We start from the raw sequence: 22,090 nt of genomic DNA on the forward strand, positions 1-22,090 counted from the left end.
CTTATTAAAATGGTCTAAAACAAAATTTTTTCAAATTTTGTTCAGTCTTCAACTGAATGCTATCACATAACTGGAAATGAGACTAATTTAATTTTAGCAAGCTTCATTTGGGAAAGTATATACCAAAAATTCTGAATTTGTTTTGTCTTTTGCTAATATATTGACATTTACAAACTTATAAAGTGTGTTCAACCTACAAATAGACTTTTCCACTCCTCTTCTAATAGAACCTCTAGGTTCCAAACTCAGAAGAGCTCCTGGACTTGTACCTGAACGAGACACTTGATCATGATACACATTTTACAATGTATGAAAGCAACAGATGTAAAAATACAACAGGGAAACAATTATTTCAGCAAGAACTTGGTGTTCTGGGAAGGTTATGCTTTGTTTCATTAAACAGACTAAAAGGTATCTCAGGCATCTATTACGTACAAAGTACGTAACAAAACCACTCCGCCTCTAAATCCAAGTGCAGTGACACGGCAGTAATGCACGAGCTGTCACCATGCTTGATTCAAAGCTACACCAAGCAACCTGGAAGAGCTGCTATTTCACAGTTAACCAAATATTCCAATGTCTTTTAATCAAAATATCATTAAGATCTACTCTTTTCAGATCCCTGAGTTTCAAATTTGTCAAAATCTCTCAAAGCCTAGAGTTGAAGTTTCACACAAATCACACAAACCAAATCCCAACCAGTCACACAGACTTACTAGGTTATAAATACCTAATATGCCTAAAGAATCCACATGGCCAATTTTTTTTTTTTGCCTTAATTATCCTATCTTTAGAAAACCAAAGATAAGTATAAAAGAAAGGGCTTGCCCGAGAAGCACAGGGACATGAGGCCAGATTCAAAACCCCTCATTACCAGCGTTACACCAGATGCTTGGGATTAAAGAGATGGAGTGGGTTTTAGAAGTGGGAATTTTTTTTTTAAGGCTTCACTTTCCCAGATATTTTGATAACTTTTTTCTCTTTTTCAAAATGTCAGGCATCTTTTTTAAAGGAAACACTTTTCTACTGAGTGGCTTCAGGATCTCCTGACTCCCACAGTACAATTAAACCCTTCTCTTGTCCAGATAGACTGAACTGTGTTCAACCCTGGCACATAACAAAATCATTAAATCTAAGATGCCTCATTTGACAGATGTCTCATTAAATTCATCTCCAAGCTGAGGTAAGAGATGCCTTTGAAAAGAAGGGGAAAAAACACCTGTTAACTCTAAGAAAACTTTAAGAACTACTCTCTCCAAATCCACAGACACCTCGGATCACATGCAACAGAAGACATTAACAGTATGTGGCACATCTAAAATCTCCTGCCCTGGGAGAAATGCCTGTGTGTGTATGTGTGTTTAACACATCCCTGGGGACCCAAACAGGATGGAAGGCTGAAGAATCAGGGCATACACCACCAGCTGCTTAACAAAATTCCACAAATTCAACTCAACAAATGTTTAAACTAAAATGCCAAGTATTACACTAGGCTTGGATCATAAAGAGTGTCAGTGAATGTTATGTTACCAATAAATCAAATTCAGGGCTAAAGAGAATAAGAAACAACAGAAACACTTTACACTTTAACAAATATTGATGACCTTTGGATAATCAATCATTTAAAGTGGTGGTTTTAACAATCGTATAGCAACAAAAAGATACAACTTTACAACCTAACTTACACATTTCCTCTCCCTGCAATTATTTCACTGAGCACAAAAGACACACACTGTAGAAACAACTATGAAATTCAGGGAGAGGCGCTTACTCTCCAGCTTTCTATAATATATGAATTATAAAAAATAACTGTAACGAGCATAGTAACACCAGCAAAACAGTATCACGGAAGTAACAATTCTATTTTAAAATAAAAGATGTAAGCAAGACTTTTCTGATGTAACTCTTCAACACTTTACAAGTAAGGCTATGTTTTAAAGGAACTGAACTGCCACACCTCCACCCTGAAAAGTTATCCACTTTTCAGACGAAGTGTTAATTTGCTTTACCCAAGGAAGATTTACAGTTTAACAAATGAGGCATGGTTAAATTAAAAAAATAGTCATTAAGTAAACTTCATTTCCTAACAACTTGAATGCAAGCCTGACTATTGCAACCAGAATATTTACAACACTTCAGTACTCTTTCTGTATTGCCTATTTGCCAGGCTTGTTACTTGAGGTTTTTAAAGGCAGCATGATTTAAAAAAAAAGGGGGGGGGGCATCAACATTTCACAAGGAATACCACTTTGGACTGGAGGATAATATCACCTCATTACCAACAAAAATAACGTATTTTCTGAATGCTTCTAACCAAGTGAAAAAAATCAAGTGTAAATGAAATTCAGCATCGATTCATGGAAAGTGATATGAATTGCAAAACAGAACATCCCAGCTCTCTATTCTCAGCTCTGCCAAGGACTGAAAAACCACAAGCAAAAGGCAAACCTCTCTGTGCATGTTTCTCCATCTGAAAAGAGGACTGACACCGTCTCCTCCCTAATAATGTTTTTGAAAGGACGAATAAGACAATTGATGTGAAAGCCCTTTAAAATGTCTGAAGATAATAAAACCCAACATATTAATAGATGTTCTCAAACCCCAGTTATGATGGAAAAGACAGCATGCACTTTCTATCAAAAACAACAAATTTAAAATGTAAATACAAAACAACAAAAATAAAGTTAAACCCTTTGTTCTTAAAATTGAAAGGACTGTTGAAGCACACACTGGTGTCACATGCTCACAGCACGTTACTCAATACTGCTGTAATTATAGTAATAAGAGCCTGCTGGTCAATATTGCAGCTTAATGCTGAACTACCCCTTCTCGGTTTCCATGTAGGAAACCACGCAAGGTTTGATCATTCCCAACAGAGAAAAAGAGAAGAAATATGAGAGGGGTTAGGAGATCATTGTGCTAAGCAATCCCAAGAACTCAAATAAAAATATCTTGTCCAAGATTCTCTGGACACAGTGGGTGTGCTCTCCATTCTCTCAACATCCTTTCCCACTATTGCAATTTGAACTGAATTAGCTAGACCACGAAATATAAAGGTGGTGCAAGTCAAAAAATATGTAGTTTAAGACTGCCCTTGGTCAATGACTCAGACTCCCCAGGGAGTCCAAAACACAAAGCTCATTCACTTTTGAAGTCCATTACTTACATCGAGCAACATAAATTTTTAAATTTTTTAACATAAAATTACTCTCTTCCCATTAGAATTTAAGATGGTTCATTTTAAAAGGAAATTAAATGTTAATGCACTTAAAATACTTAAAACCAGTCATTTCATATAAAGCCACTTAAATTTTGTCATAATTTAAATCAGCTAAAAGAATGCTTGAAAGATACAATAACAATTTTTTTTACAATAACAATTTTCAAACTAAGTTTTCATTAACAACTCTGTAATTAGATAGCACCTTTCATCCAACACCTTATAGTTCATTAAAGACTTTCATTTTACTTTACCCAAATAAGTATTTAAATATTCAAAGGCTGCAAATGCCTTTCAAAGACTTTTAATAATAACTTGAGTCAAGTTATAAATACTGAAATTCCACTGAAAGGTGACCTTCAAAAGAATGAAAGTTCTCTGCTGGACAAGAACTTCTCAAAAAAAAAAAAAGGAGCTGACTAGATAACTAGACAGCAGATAATGAGCTCAATTTAAATGCAGTAAGGTATTCAAATGGCTTCAAAGGCAACTTCCTAATCTATCCTTAACTCCAACTACACATATAAACAAAAAGATGTACAGCAAGAAATTTAAGACTAAGCTATACGTAAAATCATAAAAACAAATGTGGCACACAACACCCTCTTAAAGGGTGTCCTCTAAAACAAACCTTACTTCTCTTTTTCCCAAGGAAAAGAATTACTACCAAAATGTAACACTCCCGTTGGATGTCCTACATTCCCCTGCAAAGGGAATTTCTAGGAATCTCCTCCAGCCAGGTACAAACCTTCACTTTGTGAAATCCTGACAGTGTTCCTATAACATGTAAGACCACCTCAGGAAAAGGCCCTTTTGTTCATCAAAAACTAAACTCTCTTGCAAAAGTTCAAGTGGATTCACTACATGCTGAATTTTGTTCTATGGCAAATGAATATCAACAGACATTTTGTATATTACCTTGGGTTTAAAATAGGCTCAACTCTGTAGAGAAACAAAAATAAACAACTAGCCATCTCTGTAACAATCAAGCATTTCCTTCTAGGACACCTATACAATGGCTTCACATTCAAGAGTAGGTTGGATACTGTGTGTGACATCCCCATTTTATTAGTTATTTTTATAAGTGTATACACAAAGGCGTGTATGTATTTACACTGTGCATACAGAGATGAAGCAAATAAGTCCAGAAAAAAATAACTACAGCTTTTACAAAAGCAAAACTTAAGAGTAAAATGATCACACCAGAAATTTAAGATTCAACCGGAAAGAAAATCTATCACTTTTTATTGATAAGCTTTAAACACACACACAGACACACACACACACAAATGCACTGTACATCACTCAGAATATTTAGACACACTTGAAGAGGCAATCAAGGGAATCAAAGATTTAAATTCCATGACTAGGACACCCAAAACCTTTCCCAGGGACATTTATTGTAATCAACGTGTGGAAAACAAGAAAAGCAGAGCCCTTTCTACATAAAATGTGTTCAATACTGTTTACTTTACATATCCTTTGCTTTATATATACTTCACTCAATTTAACTGGTTTGGTTCTAAGAGCATTTAGCATTCTCACATTAACATTCTCATTCCAAGTGTGATTACCATTTAATACTTTTGCAAAATAATAATATTTTACAAAATACATGAGCTCCAGGAGGAAAAGATATAGTTGTTGCTCCTACAACTTAAGAACAAAAACAAAAAACACCGATTATCTAGGTCATAACTTTTAAAGCATGATATTATATTTAGATACTGCAAATGCTACTGTATGATGATATAGTTTTCTTTATAAGGCAAAAATCCATCAGAAATCCACCTGAATTATTAAACTTCAATGAAGCTTAACATCTCACCAGGAATGCTACTGGTCTTGCATATTTCAACGTGGGAGTAAAGATTTCTTCATTCAAACTGACTAAGCTGCCACTAAGACACAAGTTGACCCAAAAACATTAAATTAGAAAGAATGGCAACAGATTAATAAAGTTACAAGTATGATTATTTTTCAACCAGCACCTACAAACTAGAAGAGTAAAGCTGAGGAAAATGTAACTCTCCTGATTTAATTTGGTTATGCTAACTTTATTTAAATAAAATTTATTATCACTAAGAACTTAATTGTTTAAACCAGAGGAGGAAAAAGATGCAAACAAATAGAAAGCTCCAATATAACAATCAGGATCCATAGCTCCCTAATTTAGCACCCACTAAGTCTCTAATAAAGAGAAAAACATTAGTCACTCCGAGTCAAGAATTACATCTAATACACCAATCATATCTCAAAAAGCCGGGGGGGGGGGGACAGAAGAATTAAAGTTTTCATCTAGAACCGAAAAAAAGAATTAGGAGCATTTTAGATTCCATCTCAAGAGACCGTGACCACTTCCAAGTCTTACTGTGATCTCCACTGCAGGTCACACTGCAATGGCCAGACCGGGTTATCGAGGCTGGAAGTAAGAAATGAGAAAAAAAAACTAGGCAGCATCACTTTTGTTGCAAGAATCAAACTTGCAGGTGAAACTGAAATAAAGCAAAAAAGCTCTGGGGGGAAAAAAATCCCTAAGAAGGGTCCCATCTGTTAGGGAGGGCTCAGTGGGCAGACGAGCGTGACAGAGAGTTGAACAAGCGCCCCAGGTGACAAGAAAGAAGCTCCTGGGGACCACACAGGAATGACCAACTGTGGACGAGTAAACAAAGAGTGACCTGGAGCTTGTCTGTCGGTCATTTCCCTCGGTCGGTATGATGTGTACGAGATCCTTTACCTGAAATCCCAGACTGCCTCAAACCCAACAAGCCCTCGAGGGAGGCCTGAAGGAGTTCCCTCGTTATTAAAAGTACTACTGCCTCTCTCAGAAGTATCTGCTACCTGTAATTCCTGCTGGCTGTGCCACCTCTTCCGACGGCGCTTCCCCACCTCTAGGTCCCCAAGATTGACAGCAACTCGCCGATTTTACAATTGCTCCACTTAGGATGGCACAGAGGGCAGGCGAAAGCTGTAAAGAACAAAGACTCCCGAGGATGTGCATGCCCCCTTGGTCCGGACAGACGGCCGAATGCACCCATTCCTCCGGACCTGCAAGTGGTTACACCCCACGCGTCACCGTACAGGTGAATTCCTTACCTGCATAGAAGCGGATGAGGCAGCCAATCTCCGAGTCCATGCCTTCCTCCTGCACCCTCCACAACTCCCCAAATCCCAGTTGGAAGAGGTAGTCATTTTGGATCTGCAATGGCTTCTCGTCCGCCTCCAGGCGCCGGGTGGTCTCTCCGTGGAGCTGCACATACAGGGTGGGCGGCGGAGGCGCTTTCTCCGGGGCCGCCCCGTTCCCACCCGGGGTCGGCTGAGGGCGGCTAAGGGCCGCGGCTGCAGCCGCCTTTTCTTCCCGAGGCCGGTCGCGGGCAGCCCCTCCCGGGCCGTCGACGCCCCTCGGGTCTTTCGGCTGCAGCGGAGGCGGGGAGGCGGTCGGGGAAGGCGGCCGGGTGCCCGCCCCGGGCCGAGCCGGCGCGGAGCGGCCGGGCAGGCGGGCCTGGCCCGGAACCCCCGGCAGGCCCGGGGCCGGGTCAGCCTCGAGCTCCTCGGACGACGAAGAGGAGCCGCTGCCGCTGCTGTAGGGGTCCAGCCGGTCCGACACGCTCTCGGCGCTGGGGCTCAGGCTGAAGCTCTCGGTGTCGGAGGCCGGGCCGGCGGCTGTGCCGTCCAGGCGCTGCGGGGCGCCCGGCTCACCCGGGCTGGAGTCCGACGGCGCGGGGCTGGCGCGGGAGGCGCGGCGCGCCCACCCGTCCCGACCGCCCGGCAGCTGCAGGTCCGCGGGAGGCGCGCGCGGCGGGCCCCCGACGGCAGCCAGCCCGCTCCTCCCGGGCGGCGGCCCCAAGTCCCGGGGTTCCGCAGGCGCGAGCCGGGGACCGACGTCGGGGGGCCGCTCCGTGCCGGCCGCGGGGCCCGGGCCCTTGCCCAGCACCTTGACCACGCCGCCGCCTTTGTGGCCCACCTGCAGGAGGCGGGCGGCCACCTCGCCGGCCGTGGTGTCCAGCGTGCAGAGCACCGGGCGCAGGTAGGTTGAGGCCAGGTGGCGGTCGAAGACGTGCACGCAGCCGCGCTGGAGCTGGTGCCTCACCCAGTCCCGGTCCGACGGCTGCAGCTGCAGCATCTGCCGGTGCTTCAGGAGCAGCGTCTTCCTGTCCAGGCTCCGGGTGCACAGCGACGCCGAGGCCGAACAGGAGGTAGAGAGGCCGGCGGCGCCGGGGCAGTGCGAGGCGGCGGCGGCCGAGGACGACGACGACGACGACGACGACGACGAGGACGAGGAGGCGGCGGCGGCGGCCGCGGACAGATTCCTTTTCAGCCGCCCTCTCCTCAGCAGGAGGGAGTTGGCGCCGCTGCCGGCCCCGGGAACCGGGGCAGCCCCGCCGGCGGGGGGCTGGGGCGCCCCGCGCCGCCGCCGGCGACCCGTGCCTCCCGCCCGGCCCGGCAGCGGCCCCGGCTGCGCCTCGCCGGCGGCCTCGTCCCGCGCCCCGCCGGTCGGGGCCGCCGGGGTCAGCGCGGGCTCCGGGCTCCGGCCGCCCCCGGCCGCTGCCGCCAGAGCCGCCGCCGCCGCCAGAGCCGCCGCCGCGGGAGCCGGAGCTCGGTCCTCCCTGCTGGTCTCCGGGAGTCGCTGCGCCGTAGCCGCGGCGGCGGGCTCCATTGCAGTGGGGCTTCGCGCTTCCCCCCCAGCTCCGGAGGCAGCGGGAGCAGAGGGAGGCGGGGAGGCGAAGGTGGGAGACGGCGGCGGCGGCAGCGCGGGGAGAAGGGAGAAGCCAATGGCGTGCGGCGCGGCCGTTCCTGGGGATTATGTGGCAATTCGGAGCATTCCGTCGGTGTCTCGGTGTTCCATCCCGCGCGCCCGCCCGCCCGGCCGGCCGCCACCGCCCCCCCACACACACACGCCCTCCCCGCCCCGGTCGCGGGCTCGGGAGCGCAGACCCCGCCCGCCGCGGCGAATCAGCCGCGTCGCCGGGCTCATTGAATATTAATCACGCGCCTGGAGCGGGAAGGCGGGAGGCGGGCAGGGCGGGAGCTCCACGAGGGCCTCATGAATATGCATTACTAGCATGACGGCATTCCCGGGAGGAGTGGAGAGAGCCGGAGGACGGCGGGGAGGCGGGGCTTCAGGGTAAACAAACGTGACGCGTGCGTACGAGGGCGGGGCGGGGCTGGGGGCGGGGGAAGACAGGTCCCGGGAGGTTCCGCGCTGGCCTTGGGAGAGGGGCCGGCTAAGAAGAGAGAGGCGCGCGGTGCTTCTTGGGAGTTGTAGTTCTATTGCGGGAACAAACGTGCCCGAAGAAAACATGGCGAACCACAAGCCCCAGAGTTCCTCACCTTGTGCCCCTCCTTGCTGCCAGCCGCTAGCTGCGGGCAGTGGGTATTGTGCCCTCTGCTGTTACACTGGGCATATTCTTGTTCATTAACTTGTGCCCAACCCGCCCATTCCCGCTCCCGACAAGGCTTTCGTTTTCCTTAATGATTTAAAGTGAGGGCTTTGAGGAACTCTACGCGGTGTGAAGGTCCCGGTTCCGTGGTTCTCACCTCCACCCACTGAATGAGATGCAAAAACACACCCAGAGCGCCACGGGATAACTGGCGGTGAAAGTGGCCAACCTCACTTTTCCCCCACTTTTTCCAGGCCAGGGAAGACAGTGACTGGAAATTGTAACTTGGGACAGTTGTTGAAAGCGCTTTTTGTTAATCGTACAACCCCGAGTCAATCCTCTCGTACAACTATACGTGAGAAGGAAAAAGGCAAAGGGTTGGAGGTCTCGTTTTTTCCCAATGACCTTAAAGTTTGAAGTAAGTTATTGGCAACGGAAGCCGCGGAAAGTACAAGAAATGTTGGACTGGAGACGTGGTGGGATATGAGATTGGCTCGTCTTGTGTATACTCTCTTATGTCTTACCTTTTTTTTCCTTTCAACACTAAGAAAAAAAATTGGTTTTTGCTGCTACAATGTTTAGTTGTGGTCTGAAAAGTTGCACTTTCTTATCACTTAAAACGATACTGTAAGCTGCACTAGAATAGCTTGCTATTCAAAAGAATTTAGCAAACGTTTTTAATTGAATTACCATTCCCCCTGATCGTTTTATAAATCTGGATTATCACATGTGAGATTCTGTCAACTCCTACTATCCAGGGCCTGCCTTAACTTCAGTAAAGTGGCTAAATCTGGAAGGGGGGTGTGGAGTGCCAAGGAGAGAGAAAGAGAGATGAGGCGTTCCTGGATGGTTCAATCAATGGAACACGGGACTCTTGATCTGGGTTCATGAGTTCGAGGTAAGAGATTCCTTAAAAATAAAAAAATCTTTAAAAAAGGAAAAAAGAAAGATCGGCTAGAACTTGTCGCTGAAATAAATTGATAAGGACAAGAAAAGTCACACTTATCTTTATCCACACAATTCCGCTGAAGAGGAATGAAGGGTGCTGACACGATAAAAATAAATATTTCTCTTAATTCTTGAAATTCCTGAAAATGATTTTCTACATCTTTCTTTTGAAATCTTACCCCTTGGCCTCATGAAACTAATTTTTATTGCATTTCAATTCTATCAACAGCACAGAGTTCCATTTTTAAAATTAGGGAGAGTGCAAATTCTCCCAAGAGATAAGACAGTCACGTCAATTAATTTAACAAATAATCATAAACATATTATACAGCAGTCACTGTGGTAAGCAATTGAATAAATCAGACACTGTCCTTGCCTTCACAGAGCTTTTAGGTTATAAAGAAAGACATTCAGCAAGTGAGAGGGACATAGAAGGGGGGAAATACTAGGTGCCATGAGAAGAAACAAAAATAAAACAAGAACTGACCTCCTCCAGGAAGTCAAACAGTAGAGACTAGCTTTGGATGAAATTTTCTGTAACTAGTAAAACTGGGAAGTTGCTGAAGGATCTGTCTCTGAAAGAAAGTAAAGAGGCAGAAAAGAGGTAATGATATTAAAGATAAATTTCAACTACACTAATCTGTGTGTTGCCTTGAATAGCTCCTAACACAAACTCTTCATTCTAGAAAGGAAAAGAATGGTATTTTAATTGAGCCTTTCTTAAACTAGATTAAAAAACAAAGAGCATGTTAAATTTCAATCCTAAAATATGGACTGTTTAACCTCTTTCTATTCATTAGTACCTTAGCTGATTTCCTACAAATGTGTTTAACTTTTGCTATTTAAGAAATATGGCTTATAGCTTATAGTGCCCTTCTAGAGGTATATATATTTTTTAAGATTTTATTTATTTATTTGACAGATAGAGATCACAAGTAGGCAGAAAGGCAGGCGGGTGTCGGGGGTGTGGTGGGGGGAAGCAGACTCCCAGCTGAGCAGAGAGCCCAATGACCCCAGGTCCCTGGGATCATGACCTGAGCCAAAGGCAGAGAGGCTTTAACCCACTGAGCCACCCAGGCACCCCTCGAGGTTTATTTCTTTAGTTAATGTAAGATACTCAGGGAAAGTTTGTTCTAATCATAAATACCATTGGCCTAATGTCCATTTGCATCCTAAGAAATTGTAGTGCTATACTTAAACTAGCTCTGGTTCCCATCATTCAGCTTTATACAATCACCCTCTCTCTGCCTTTTTATCCACTAGGAATTTTATTTACTCTTTGAAGGTATTTATAACCAAAACACCTCCTCCAAGGGGGAAAAATGTAAAGAAATAACATACTCAGAAAATTTAGTATCCAAAATACTGGAGGTGGGAGGGGCTGGGAGTTCTTATACACGCCTGCCCGACTTGGTAAGAGGAATCACTGAAATGGGAGGAGGGGGTCATAATGAGTACTGTTAATGTTAAAGTATCTCAGCATAAAGAAAAAAGGAAATACCTTCCAGCCTAAAAAACAAAACCAAACAAAAAATCCTGTGTTGGGGACAGGGTGGGGAGAAAAAATGTAGAATATAATTTCTACATAGATAAACTATTTCAGGCACAGTGTCCATAGTCTGGAAGATGCCATATTCCCTCGCACCCAGAATCACAACAATCAGAGTTGAGGGAAGAGCAGAACAAGGGTGCCCACTATGATCCACCCCCTGTTCCACCTCCAAAACTTCAGTAAAGTTACTAAACATGGGGGTGAGGGAGAGGAAGAAAGAAAAGGTCAATTTGTAAAGAATACAGTCCCCTTACCCCTAGATCAACTGGAACCTCACAGCTGAAATAAAAGACATAGATAAGGGCAATGAAACCTGTGCTTAGAACTTGCTAGTATCTGGAACATCACCCAGACGATCTGAGCCAACCCATACTATATCATTTCTCTGAGTAAAAAAAGGATTTCAGTAAAGGGCAAATGTTTTCCAGAACCCATGAAAGAGTAGCTTCTACTGAAAGTAGAGTGAGGAATAGGCCAGTATCCTGAAACCATGTAACTCATAAATGCCCCCTAACTTTTAAAGTATTCCAAATGTACAATCCGACTAGCCACACTCTCCAAAGAATCACATCTTAAAATGCTAAAAGATAATCCTGAAAAGAAACAACAGATGTAAAAGTTGCAAACCCTGATGCCAACTTGTTAAAATATTTTCACAGCTACGTAAAGAAAAAGAGAACATAATTTTCAATTTACTGCTACAGTTTATTTTATGCTGTGTGATTTATAACTGACTTGCTGTGTTTTGCATCTAGGTTAATCCTGTTTGCATCCTTAGATCCAAGATAAAAGAAACCATCTCTGGAATTTTTTTCTAATATAAGCAGTTGGCATTTTAATGGAAGCATGAATTGATAGCTGGGATGGTTTTAGTCCAAATTGTTAAGGGCTCAGCTGTGTCCAGAAATAAACTCAGAAAGATGCAATATACAATGTAATACATTTAGTTAGTACATTATGAACATAGGATCTAATTATAGTTTCATGTTCTTATATCCCTTGAGCTACTAGTGGTTTACCATGCCTAAATTGCTCACTATTTACTCATTCTTTTTTAGCAAATTACTGCTCTAGTGCACTAAATGGGCCTCAGGTGGCTAAACTGAATTTGTAAGTTCCCTTCTCACTAGCAGGAAGATACCTTCTGTTCTCTCAAAACCCTTACCCCTCCCTCACAATACTTACCATTTGAACTCTAGCAAGAGCTCAGATTGCCACTCATTTCAGGTAGTCCACTTCATAAATACACTTGAGAGCTTTTCAGATTTTAGTGCACCTTTTTAAATCCCATGATTCTTTGTCTTTTCATTTCTCACATCCTGCCTCATAGAAATAAACAGACATATTATATTACGTCACAACAATGAAGTATTAGACCAAGAAATAGAGACCTTGTAATCCCACTACTTGAGTAACAATGTAAATTACCTGGGACATTCATTCAGGTGATTACCTGGGGCATTTATTCAACAGTATTTATAGAAAGTTTGTGTGTAGGCACCATTTACCCCCAGTAAATAGTATAGACAAAAATATCTGCCCTAAGGAAGCTTGTAAATAACTTTATCAATCTTTTTAAATCTTTAGTTAAAACTGACCTCCTCTTTTCTTTTATATAGACAGTTCTTATTTTAGGCAAATGGGAAATATGGCAATCTGGATATATTTGTTACGTATTAGGGTATAAATATTTCTTCCCAAAATATTCTATATTCTTTCTCTGATATATGAACTCATCACACAATTGCTTTAACTACTGGGCCCTTATAATATTTCTATATTTTTTGGGGCGCCTGGGTGGCTCAGTGGGTTAAGCCGCTGCCTTCGGCTCGGGTCATGATCTCAGGGTCCTGGGATCGAGTCCCGCATCGGGCTCTCTGCTCAGCGGGCAGCCTGCTTCCTCCTCTCTCTCTCTGCCTGCCTCTCTGCCTACTTGTGATCTCTCTCTGTCAAATAAATAAATAAAATCTTTAAAAATATATATATATTTTTTCATTTTAAAAACTGATTTACACTCAGCTTTTTAGAAACTCATTTTGGGTTCTACTCTGTCCCAAGTGCCTAAGATCTCTTTCCAGCCAGATTCCTAACTAACAAAAATCCTTCCAAAATCATCTCAAAGCATTTCTTCTGAATCTTCTTTGAGTAAAAATAGACAAGTAGTCCCCAGATAATAATCCCCCTATATTTATGTCATTAATTATACCCCAAAGAAGTAGCATGGGTAGTCTCCTTTTGTGCCCCCAAACAGAATGATTTGAAGACACAGTCAAATCCTAGAAATCTTACCCTTTTCCCCTCCACTTCCCATCATATCCACTGGTCTGGACTGCTAGCTAGATACAGTTGTTTCTTAGTGCTGTCATAACAAAGGACGATGAACTAGATGGCGTGAAACAACAGAAATTTATTCTCTCACAGTTCCGGAGGCTGGAAGTCCCAAATCAAGGGGTCCCCAGGACCATGCTCCCTCTGAAGGCTCTGGGGATATACTTTCTTGCCTTGTCCATCTTCTGGTGGTTGCAACATTCCTTGGCTTGGAGGTACATGCTTCAATCTCTGTTTTCTGGCATCTGTCATTGCACGCTGTGTCCCAACTCCTCTTCTGGTAAGGATGCCAGTCACTGGCTCAGGGCCCACTCGAAGCTATTATGATCTTGCCTTAACTCGATTGCATCTGCAAAGACCCTATTTCTAAATATGGCTACCTTCTCAAGAACCAAGTAGAGTGAATTCTGGGCAGGGACACTCAGTATACTAAGTGCTTTGTAGCACTCCTCAGGAGTGACTCTGAAATTTATCAGATTTCTAGGGATTCGTAAAATCCCACCACCCAAAAAATTAGTGACCAAACTAAGGATATCAACCTTTTACTCTTTCATTTAAAAATTCATTAATACTAGGTGCACCTGGGTGGCTCAGTTGGTTGGGCGACTGCCTTCAGCTTGGGTTGTGACCCTGGGGTCCTGGGTTCGAGCCCCCAGTTGGGTTCCCTGCTCAGCGGGGAATCTGCTTCTCCCTCTCCCTCCGCTGTTCCCCCTGCTTGTGTGCTCCTGCTCTCTGTCAAATAAATAAATTAAATATTTTTTTTAAAAAAAGGTTGGAAGTCAGAAGTCCTCTTTCTAGTTCTGGTTCTACACTAACTAGTTAAGTGTGACATTGGGAAGACGTTTGCCCTCAAGGAGGTTTCAGTTATTGATTTAGGAAACGAAGGGACTCAACCAGAGAGTGTCTCTAAAACCTCTTCTAGCTCAAGAAATATTTCTGATTCTGTCTAAAAACAAAAGTGTCTAATTTGGAGTACTGGCAAGTGTTTTTGTTAGTCAAAACGTGGAGCCCTTCACATTTAGTTGCTATTCACTTGGAGGAGGGGAGCATTTTAAGACTAATCCTTGCCATTTGAAAGAGTTTCTAATGCATTTAAAATAACAGCAGGTTTACTCTGACATTTAAGAAAACTCTGGGTTTTCAATCCTTCGAAATCTGGCTTTGTCACGAATAGGAACCAATCCATGACAACAAGCTCTACAGCTTCTGATTCCGAAACTCCAGGGTCCTTATCCGTTTTCCTTTTATAGTCACAGATGGGTAGAAATCTCAGCACAAAGTCAGGTGAGGGCACAGAGCGTCAGCCCGTGGGCACACGTGGACCAGGAGACACAGGCAAGGATATCAATAGGAGCTGCAGTTAGCAAAGCCAGATGGAATCAACCCACGTGTCCTCAACAGTAGAATGGGTAAGTCAGTGGTAGTATAGTCTACACTGAAATACCAACACAGCCACAATGTGACTACATGAACGCAATGCTGGGCAACATGAATGAAGCTTAGCATGTTGAATGAAAGGAGCCAGGCCCAACAGAATGCTTACCATTGATTCCATTTATACCAAGTTCAAGAATAAGCTAAATCAATCAATCTATCTATCTATCCATCTATGTAACTGTATTTTTTAGGGATGCAATTTAGGTGGTAAAACTGGAACAAAAGGAAAAGGAAGTGAATAACACAAACCACTAGGGGGGGAGCAAGTGGAAAGGGTCCTGAGGTGGCTTCCAGGATGCTGACACTGCTGTCTTGACCTGGGTGGTTACCTGGGTCCCTCTTTTTAGAAAATGTGTTTCACTTGTACATTTGTGTTTTGTATTCTCTCCTGTTTATATTATGCTTCATAACAAAAGTCTTTTTAAAAAAATCAACTGTATGGGGGGGGGGCCTGGTTGTTCAGTCAGTTAAGCATCTGACTCTTGATTTTGGTTTAGGTCATGGTCTCAGGGTCATGGGATCAAGCCCCGTGTGGAGCTCCCTACACAGTGGGGAGTCTGCTTGAGATTCTCTCCCTCTCCCTCCACCCCTCTCCCCGCCCCTGCTTGCACCCTCTCCCTGTCTCTAAATTAAATAAATCTTTAAAAAAAATTCAACTGGTTTTTGTTATAATCTGAACTTCTACATTTTGTCTACAATCAAGAGTTTAAAATTTCCCATCATTTATTTTTTAGAATTTTATTTATAATTTAAAACAATAAACTGTAAATCTAATTTAACTTAAGAGAGAACTTTAAATATTCATTCTAAGAGTATAAGTTTATTACAGAAAGTCTAGACAATACTGAAGGCACTAATGATGCAAAGATGAACAAAAAAATTCCAATGACTCCTACTTATTTTCACATATTTCTTCTCAGATTTTTAAATGCATTTTAATGTAGTAGAGATCATAAAGTAGCTACAATTTTTTAACCTGCTCCTCTCACTCAAAACTATTCCGTAAACACTTCTCCATGTAATTTTAAAAAAAACCAAAAAAACTCACCCTAAACAAAATTTTTTATTTTTAAATAAAGATGCATCATCTTGGGAATGCCTGGGTGGCTCAGTAGATTAAGCATCTGACTTCAGCTGGGGTCATGGTCCCAGGGTCCTGGGGTTGAGCCCCATCAGGATCCTTGCTCAGCAGGAAGTCTGCTTCTCTGTCTCTTCCTCTGCCCCTCCCCCTGCTTGTAGGCACTCCCTGGCTCACTCTTAAAAAGAAAAAAAAAAAAGCATCATTTTGGTGAACCATGATTTATTTAAGAGCTCCATAAAGAGTAAATGAAGGACACTATGCTGGCCCTCAGTGTTTTTATGCCATTTTCTTGTACTATTCTTCCTCATGGAAGTAAGAATATGGTTATAGCTTCTTTTGTTACAGTTATCTTTCCTTATGTCCCCATCCTTCAACCACAACTTAGCCACATCTATTATCAGGCCATGTCCAAAATCCTCTTTAGATGAGCTTATGAAGAGGCGGAAGTGAGGAAATATCTCTCAAGTGCCAGATTTAGCAAACAAAAACAGGGGACGCCCAGTAATAGCACTATTTGGACGTACTTGTATGAAAAAGTATTTATTGCTTATCTGAGATTTGATGTTACTGGGTGTCCTGTGCTTTATCTGGCAGCCCTACGCCGGGGTCACTGCCAGGCCTATCCATAGATATTTCTCGCCCCTTTAACCCCTGTGAGAGTTATATATAATCCCTATTGTAAAGAATAGTGCAGAAATTTAATCTTTTCTCAGCTCACGCGGCTGGAAAGGGGCAAAGCAAGAATGGAAACCCAAGCTCTCTGACACCGCGACTAGGGTTACAAATGCGGTGGCCGTCCCCCTAGTGTTTGGGTCATGCCGGGGCCCCAACGGCTCCCTCAATGCCAGAGGGTGGTTGGGTTTTCATTTGTTGCTATTGTTTCTTTTAAAAAATTGCTCACCACTCCTCTGGATTGTTATGTTAAAAAAACGAGTACTTAAAAAAAAAATGAGGACTGGACCCAGGTGGCTGGGCCAAGCTAATGAACGTGATTCAAAACTGAGCCCCAGGAAGAGGCTTTTCATGGACAGCGGAGCACAAGGAGCACAAGCCGGCTCAGCCCGGTCCTTCTTCCCGCCCCTCCCCCACCACCATCCTCTCCTTTGACAGTCAAATGAGACAGTTTTGTTTCAGGTCCCTCCCAGAAACCCCACGGGTGTTTGGGTATGTGGGGTTTGTTGGGTTCCCCCCCACCCCCATATTCTGGTTTAAAGTAAGTAAGTAATGCCAAGGTAAACCATCTATAACCGGATCCTCTGGGGTTGGACGAAGCTGGCCCAGAGTGTAAGTTACCCTCATCTTCTCCGGGCCAAACCCCAGCCCTACCGTGCCGCTCCGGCCGGGTTCATGGAACAACCCAGTCTCTCTTGCTTTTCCTCGTTGGTTCGTTTTAGCCTTACTGCTTCCCTTCCCCGACATGCATAGATCCTCACCAGACGAGCCCAGGGGAGGAGGCGGGGCTTTGGAGGAGGACTTAGACCTCCACGGTGCTGCCCACGGAGCCCCCTACCTCCCTGCCGACCTCAGTCCAGGCAAACACATCTGGCCAATGGCCTCCGGTGCTGAACCAAAGAGGAGCAGAGGTTCTTTTCTTCTGTGCTTCAGGAAGCAGGTGTCAAGCTCACACCCCGCGTCTGGAGGGACCTGCCGCTCTGCTTCCCTTCCACAGACCTGATAACCTGATAACCATCAGCTCCCAGACCAGCTCCTTGGGCTCGCAAAGCCCACCCTACTTGTAGGCAGATAAAGTAGTTGGCCTGGGGAGCAGGTGGTGACTCTAGCCTACATTTATTGATAGTATCTTCCCCAAGTTGCTGAGAAGGTCACCAAGACGACCTTGACATTCCCACTTTAGACGGGCTTCTTCCTGACTGCAGGCTCCTGACCTGTCTTAGAGCTTTTCTTTAGAACATTCTTTTATTCATAGTTCATTTAGGACTATGGCTTTTCTACGCTTCCAAGATGTATGTGAATCTTTTTTTAAGCCTCTTGCTAGTTTTTCAACCCAGAAATGGTTTTCTCAAGGACCTGGGAGCCACCACTTTGAAATGCCGTGGAAGGAGAAAGCAGAGCTCTCAGTCCCTACAGGAAACTAAGAGCCTAACGTCAGCAGGGGTCTTGCTCCAAGTTGCAAAACAACCTCCTATCATAAAAATGTAGGAAATGTATTGTCCCTTTGGAAAATTCAGCTCGTAAGCGTAGATGGCCTGGTCTCTTCCTGTAGTCTCTCACTTGCTCACCTCAGCCCTTAAAAACTCTCCTGCCCCCTGTTTCAGCGGAGTTGAGTTCAGGCTGAGTTCTGGCCTCTCCCCTCTTACAACAACCTTAAACAAAGTCTTCCTTGCCTGTTTAACTTGGACACATTTTTACTTTGGAGCAGAAAATCTAGTTTGGGATCTTGCCCCAACTGTTAAACAAGTTACAAGTTTTGCACAGTGGCCTCATGCTTGTGAACAAGGATTGTCCTAGAACATAAGTAGACAAAGCCAGAGTGGACAGTTAAGAGATAGGACTTGAGAAGAAAAGGCTCCCCTGCCCCAGGACATCTCCACAGCTTCTCCAGTAACGTAGCCTGAGTTGAAATGACCGCATTCAGATAAAGTAATAGATGTGAGGACAAAGGTCTTTGAGGAAGACAAAGAACTCATTATTCTTAGGCTATAATTAAAATGCCATACCAAGTGCTCGCTTCGGCAGCACATATACTAAAAAAAAAAAAAATGCCATACCAAAAGAAATGAATCTGAGGTAGATCTTAGATCTAAATATAAAAGTTAAAATAACACAACTTCTGAAAATGACCTTGTGATAGGCAAAGCTTTTAAAACACCAAAGAACTTCTGCTCATCCAAAGGCATCATCAAGAGACTGAGAATACAAACCACAGACCTTGGGGAAGACAAAGGATTTATATTCGGAATATGAAAGGATCACCTACAAATCAATAAGAAAAAGACAGTCCTTCCAAAAAAAAAAAAAAGGGCGGGCAAAAAAACCGAGCACTTAATCAGGCACTTCACAAAAGAAAATAACCAAAAAAAAGTCAACAGGCGTGTGAAAAGGTGCCCACCGGGATTGCTCATCAGAAAAATGTGAATCAAACCTACATACCTAAGAAAGGCTAAAATTAAGAGTGACGATATCAAGTGATAGAAAGATCATAAAGCGACTACATTTTCCCATAGATCTGTGTGATATGAGTACTTTATGCATAATCCTTTAATAAAAGGTTATGTCAAAACATTGGACTTAATTAACACTTTAATTACATAGGGCTCTGGGCAAGCAGGTGGAGTGTTGGGTAAAACAGGCCCAGGATAAGGGGAAGACAGGCTGAGTGGAATATCTAGAGACAGTGTCCAAACAGGCAGCAAAATCTGAAGACAATGTAGAATGCCATTCTCCTTGCAATTTTGTCCATGAATCGTAATTTCTACATTTTTCCTAAAAGAGAAATGTTCTGTGCAAAAGCACATAGACCAGGGCATGTCCCTCCTTGTTTGAGCTCCATGTGAACCTACAGATCCAGACTCAAAACAAGTTGCATGTATTGACTTGGGACAATTGCCACGATACCAGCTATCTAGATTAACTCATTAAGGCAAATCTGATTGAGCATCTACTATGTGCCAGGCACTGTGGTAAGTACAAAGTATATGGTGATGACCACATCATCCACATACCCTCCACTCTGGGATCTTACAACTTTGGAAGGGAAAATGCCCTCTGCCAACAAGCACTGCTCCTATAAAACTGTGTGCCCAACTCCCCAGTAGGAATCAACTTCTCAACTGGAATTCAGTCTTGTTGTTTAAAATCAGTCATTCCATAATTGAGAGAGAGATGGAGATGGGAAGGTAGGAGGGAAGGAGGGAGAAGGAAGTAGCTAGTTGCCTATTCCATGGGGTTGGAATGTGATAAATACAGTTGTTAAAATTTTTTTAAAAATAGAGAAAATTCCTTGCCTCCCCACCCTCCCGCCTGCCTCTCTGCCTACTTGTCATCTCTGTCTGTCAAATAAATAAATAAAAATCTTTTAAAAAAATAGAGAAAACTCAGAATCTGACCATTCGAAGAGGGCTTTTTGCCCCCATAATATTTCAAAGAACGAACAATCATTTTCTAATTATGCCTTTTTTGTATTCTGAAAGCTGACACTTCCATATTAACATACGTCTTCTAGAATTATGACCTCCTCTTCCTCTGGTGCTCAAACATGTAAAAACCTAACTGTGAAATCAATTCATGTTAGACGTGAATCAGGCAAAGTGAACTGAAGGATAATAGCATGAAAATCTCACCTGTATATTTTCCCCTTCTCAAATGTAAATATTAAATACTATTAATCAAATTTGATTGATAAGATTTCTAATTAATAGTGATAGCAAAACATAGGGAGAAAAAAAATAAATTTTAGGTAATGTGTTTACATTTTTTTAAAGGGTTGGAGAGGTTGGAGACTCATAATCCAGTGTTAAAAGACTCAGGGAGAGGGACACCTGGGTGGCTCAGCTGGTTAGGCATCTGACTCTTGATTTCAGCTCAAGTCATGATCTCAGGGTCTTGGGATCAAGACCCACGTTAGACTCCACACTCAGCATGAAGGCAGCTTGAAATTCTTTCTTCTCTCCTTCTCTCCCAGTTTGCATGCTTTCTCTCTCTAAAATAGATAAAAAAAAATATGGATAATAAATAAATCAAATCTTAAAAAATAAAAGACTCAGGGAGAGAGAAACACTAGAATTTCAAAAATAATTGTTAGAGGATTTTACAGTATCTGAGTTTACTTCAGTATTATTATAAATTATCATTGCAAAATGAACATAATTTCTACATAGGACCGAACACAAACAAGCTTGACTTATTTATTAATATGGGAGACAGACATTTTTAAATGAAAAATCTTAAACCCACTGTAAAAAAAAAATGGAAGAAGGCAAGAATAATTAACAAAACTCCAACTTTTTAAAAAATTTTTATTTTTTTTTTAAATTTCTTTTCAGTGTTTCAGAATTTATTGTTTATGTACCACACCCAGTGCTCCATGCAATCCATGCCCTCCTTAATACCCATCACCAGGCCCACCCAACCCCCACCCCCCTCCCCTCCAAAACCCTCAGACTGTTTCTCAGAGTCCACAGTCTCTCATGGTTCATCAGCTATTGTTTTTGCATGTACATAGTAAGTCAGCTCGCATTAAATTTATATCTAAAGGTCAATTAAAGTATAGAACTTTTTTCCAGATTAAAGCTCATTTTCTATTCCATCTAATTTTTTTTTCAGTCTGGGCTATAAATAAAGAATAGGATGTATTCCCAATAAAGCCGCGTGCCCTTATAGCACATTCCTGTCAACTAAGCATTTTCATGTACATCATCTCACCTGATTCTCCCAACAAGTCTGGGAGGAGGTAGGTAAATGACATCACCAGGATATAGGTGGTTCTGAATAGAGGCTCTCGCTCACAGACTTTGAGGACAAAGTCTCTGAAAATAGAGAATCATTGAAATTTGCAGAAACAGCCTATACTAAGATGTAAATATACTGCTATTGAGACCCGAAAATGAACCAAGCTCAATCAGAGTGATTGTGTGTGTGGCCCCCTCACCAGCTGTGCAGTAATGTAACTGTTTGAAAGAAGGATGTTTCAGCAGAAGGATGTTATCTCATCCCAAGGGAGCCAATGAAAAAGAACTGACCCACATTGTCCGGGGAAGAGATGTTCTCCTCACTAACAGAGATAAGCACAAGTGGTATTGGTACCCTCTGGTGACGATCCCTGAATCAGCCGTAAGAGCAGGGCTGTTATAAAGGAAGTCTGCCTTGAGGAGAAATGAGCTGATGCCGAATCCTGGGGGACTAGGTGAGTCATGCCAAGGGCAAGGAACCCTACAGAGCCTAGAGCTGATTTACGGTGTGACACTTACCTCTCTGGAGTTCACTCTCTCATGTATAAAAGTCTACAATCTCTTGGTTCTGTTTGTCATGCTTGGTAACCAAGTTCACTAAGGGAAAGATCAGAAGTCTTCCTACTTGTGCCCGAAATAAAGTATGGGCCCTTTGGGGCTTCTCAGCAAAAGCCATCAAGAACACATCAATGCCCCTGTACTCATTTGTAGCTAGAGGATGTCTTCTGTTTCCAG

At 43.2% G+C, this 22,090-nt stretch overlaps 1 protein-coding gene across 1 annotated transcript in view; it reads right to left on the reverse strand.

Moving 5' to 3' along the window:
* Positions 1 to 8,069, reverse strand: part of PHLPP1 (PH domain and leucine rich repeat protein phosphatase 1) — a 208,939-nt gene extending 200,870 nt beyond the window's left edge. The window contains exon 1 of the mRNA XM_044242857.1: positions 6,317 to 8,069. Within this exon, the coding sequence (XP_044098792.1) occupies positions 6,317 to 7,877 (1,561 nt within the window). The 5' untranslated portion in view covers positions 7,878 to 8,069. The remainder of the gene's footprint in view (positions 1 to 6,316) is intronic.
* Between the last annotated feature and the right edge of the window lie 14,021 nt (positions 8,070 to 22,090).

The sequence above is a fragment of the Neovison vison genome, chromosome 3 (assembly GCF_020171115.1).
Source record: "Neovison vison isolate M4711 chromosome 3, ASM_NN_V1, whole genome shotgun sequence".
In the NCBI taxonomy this organism is placed as follows: domain Eukaryota; kingdom Metazoa; phylum Chordata; class Mammalia; order Carnivora; family Mustelidae; genus Neogale; species Neogale vison.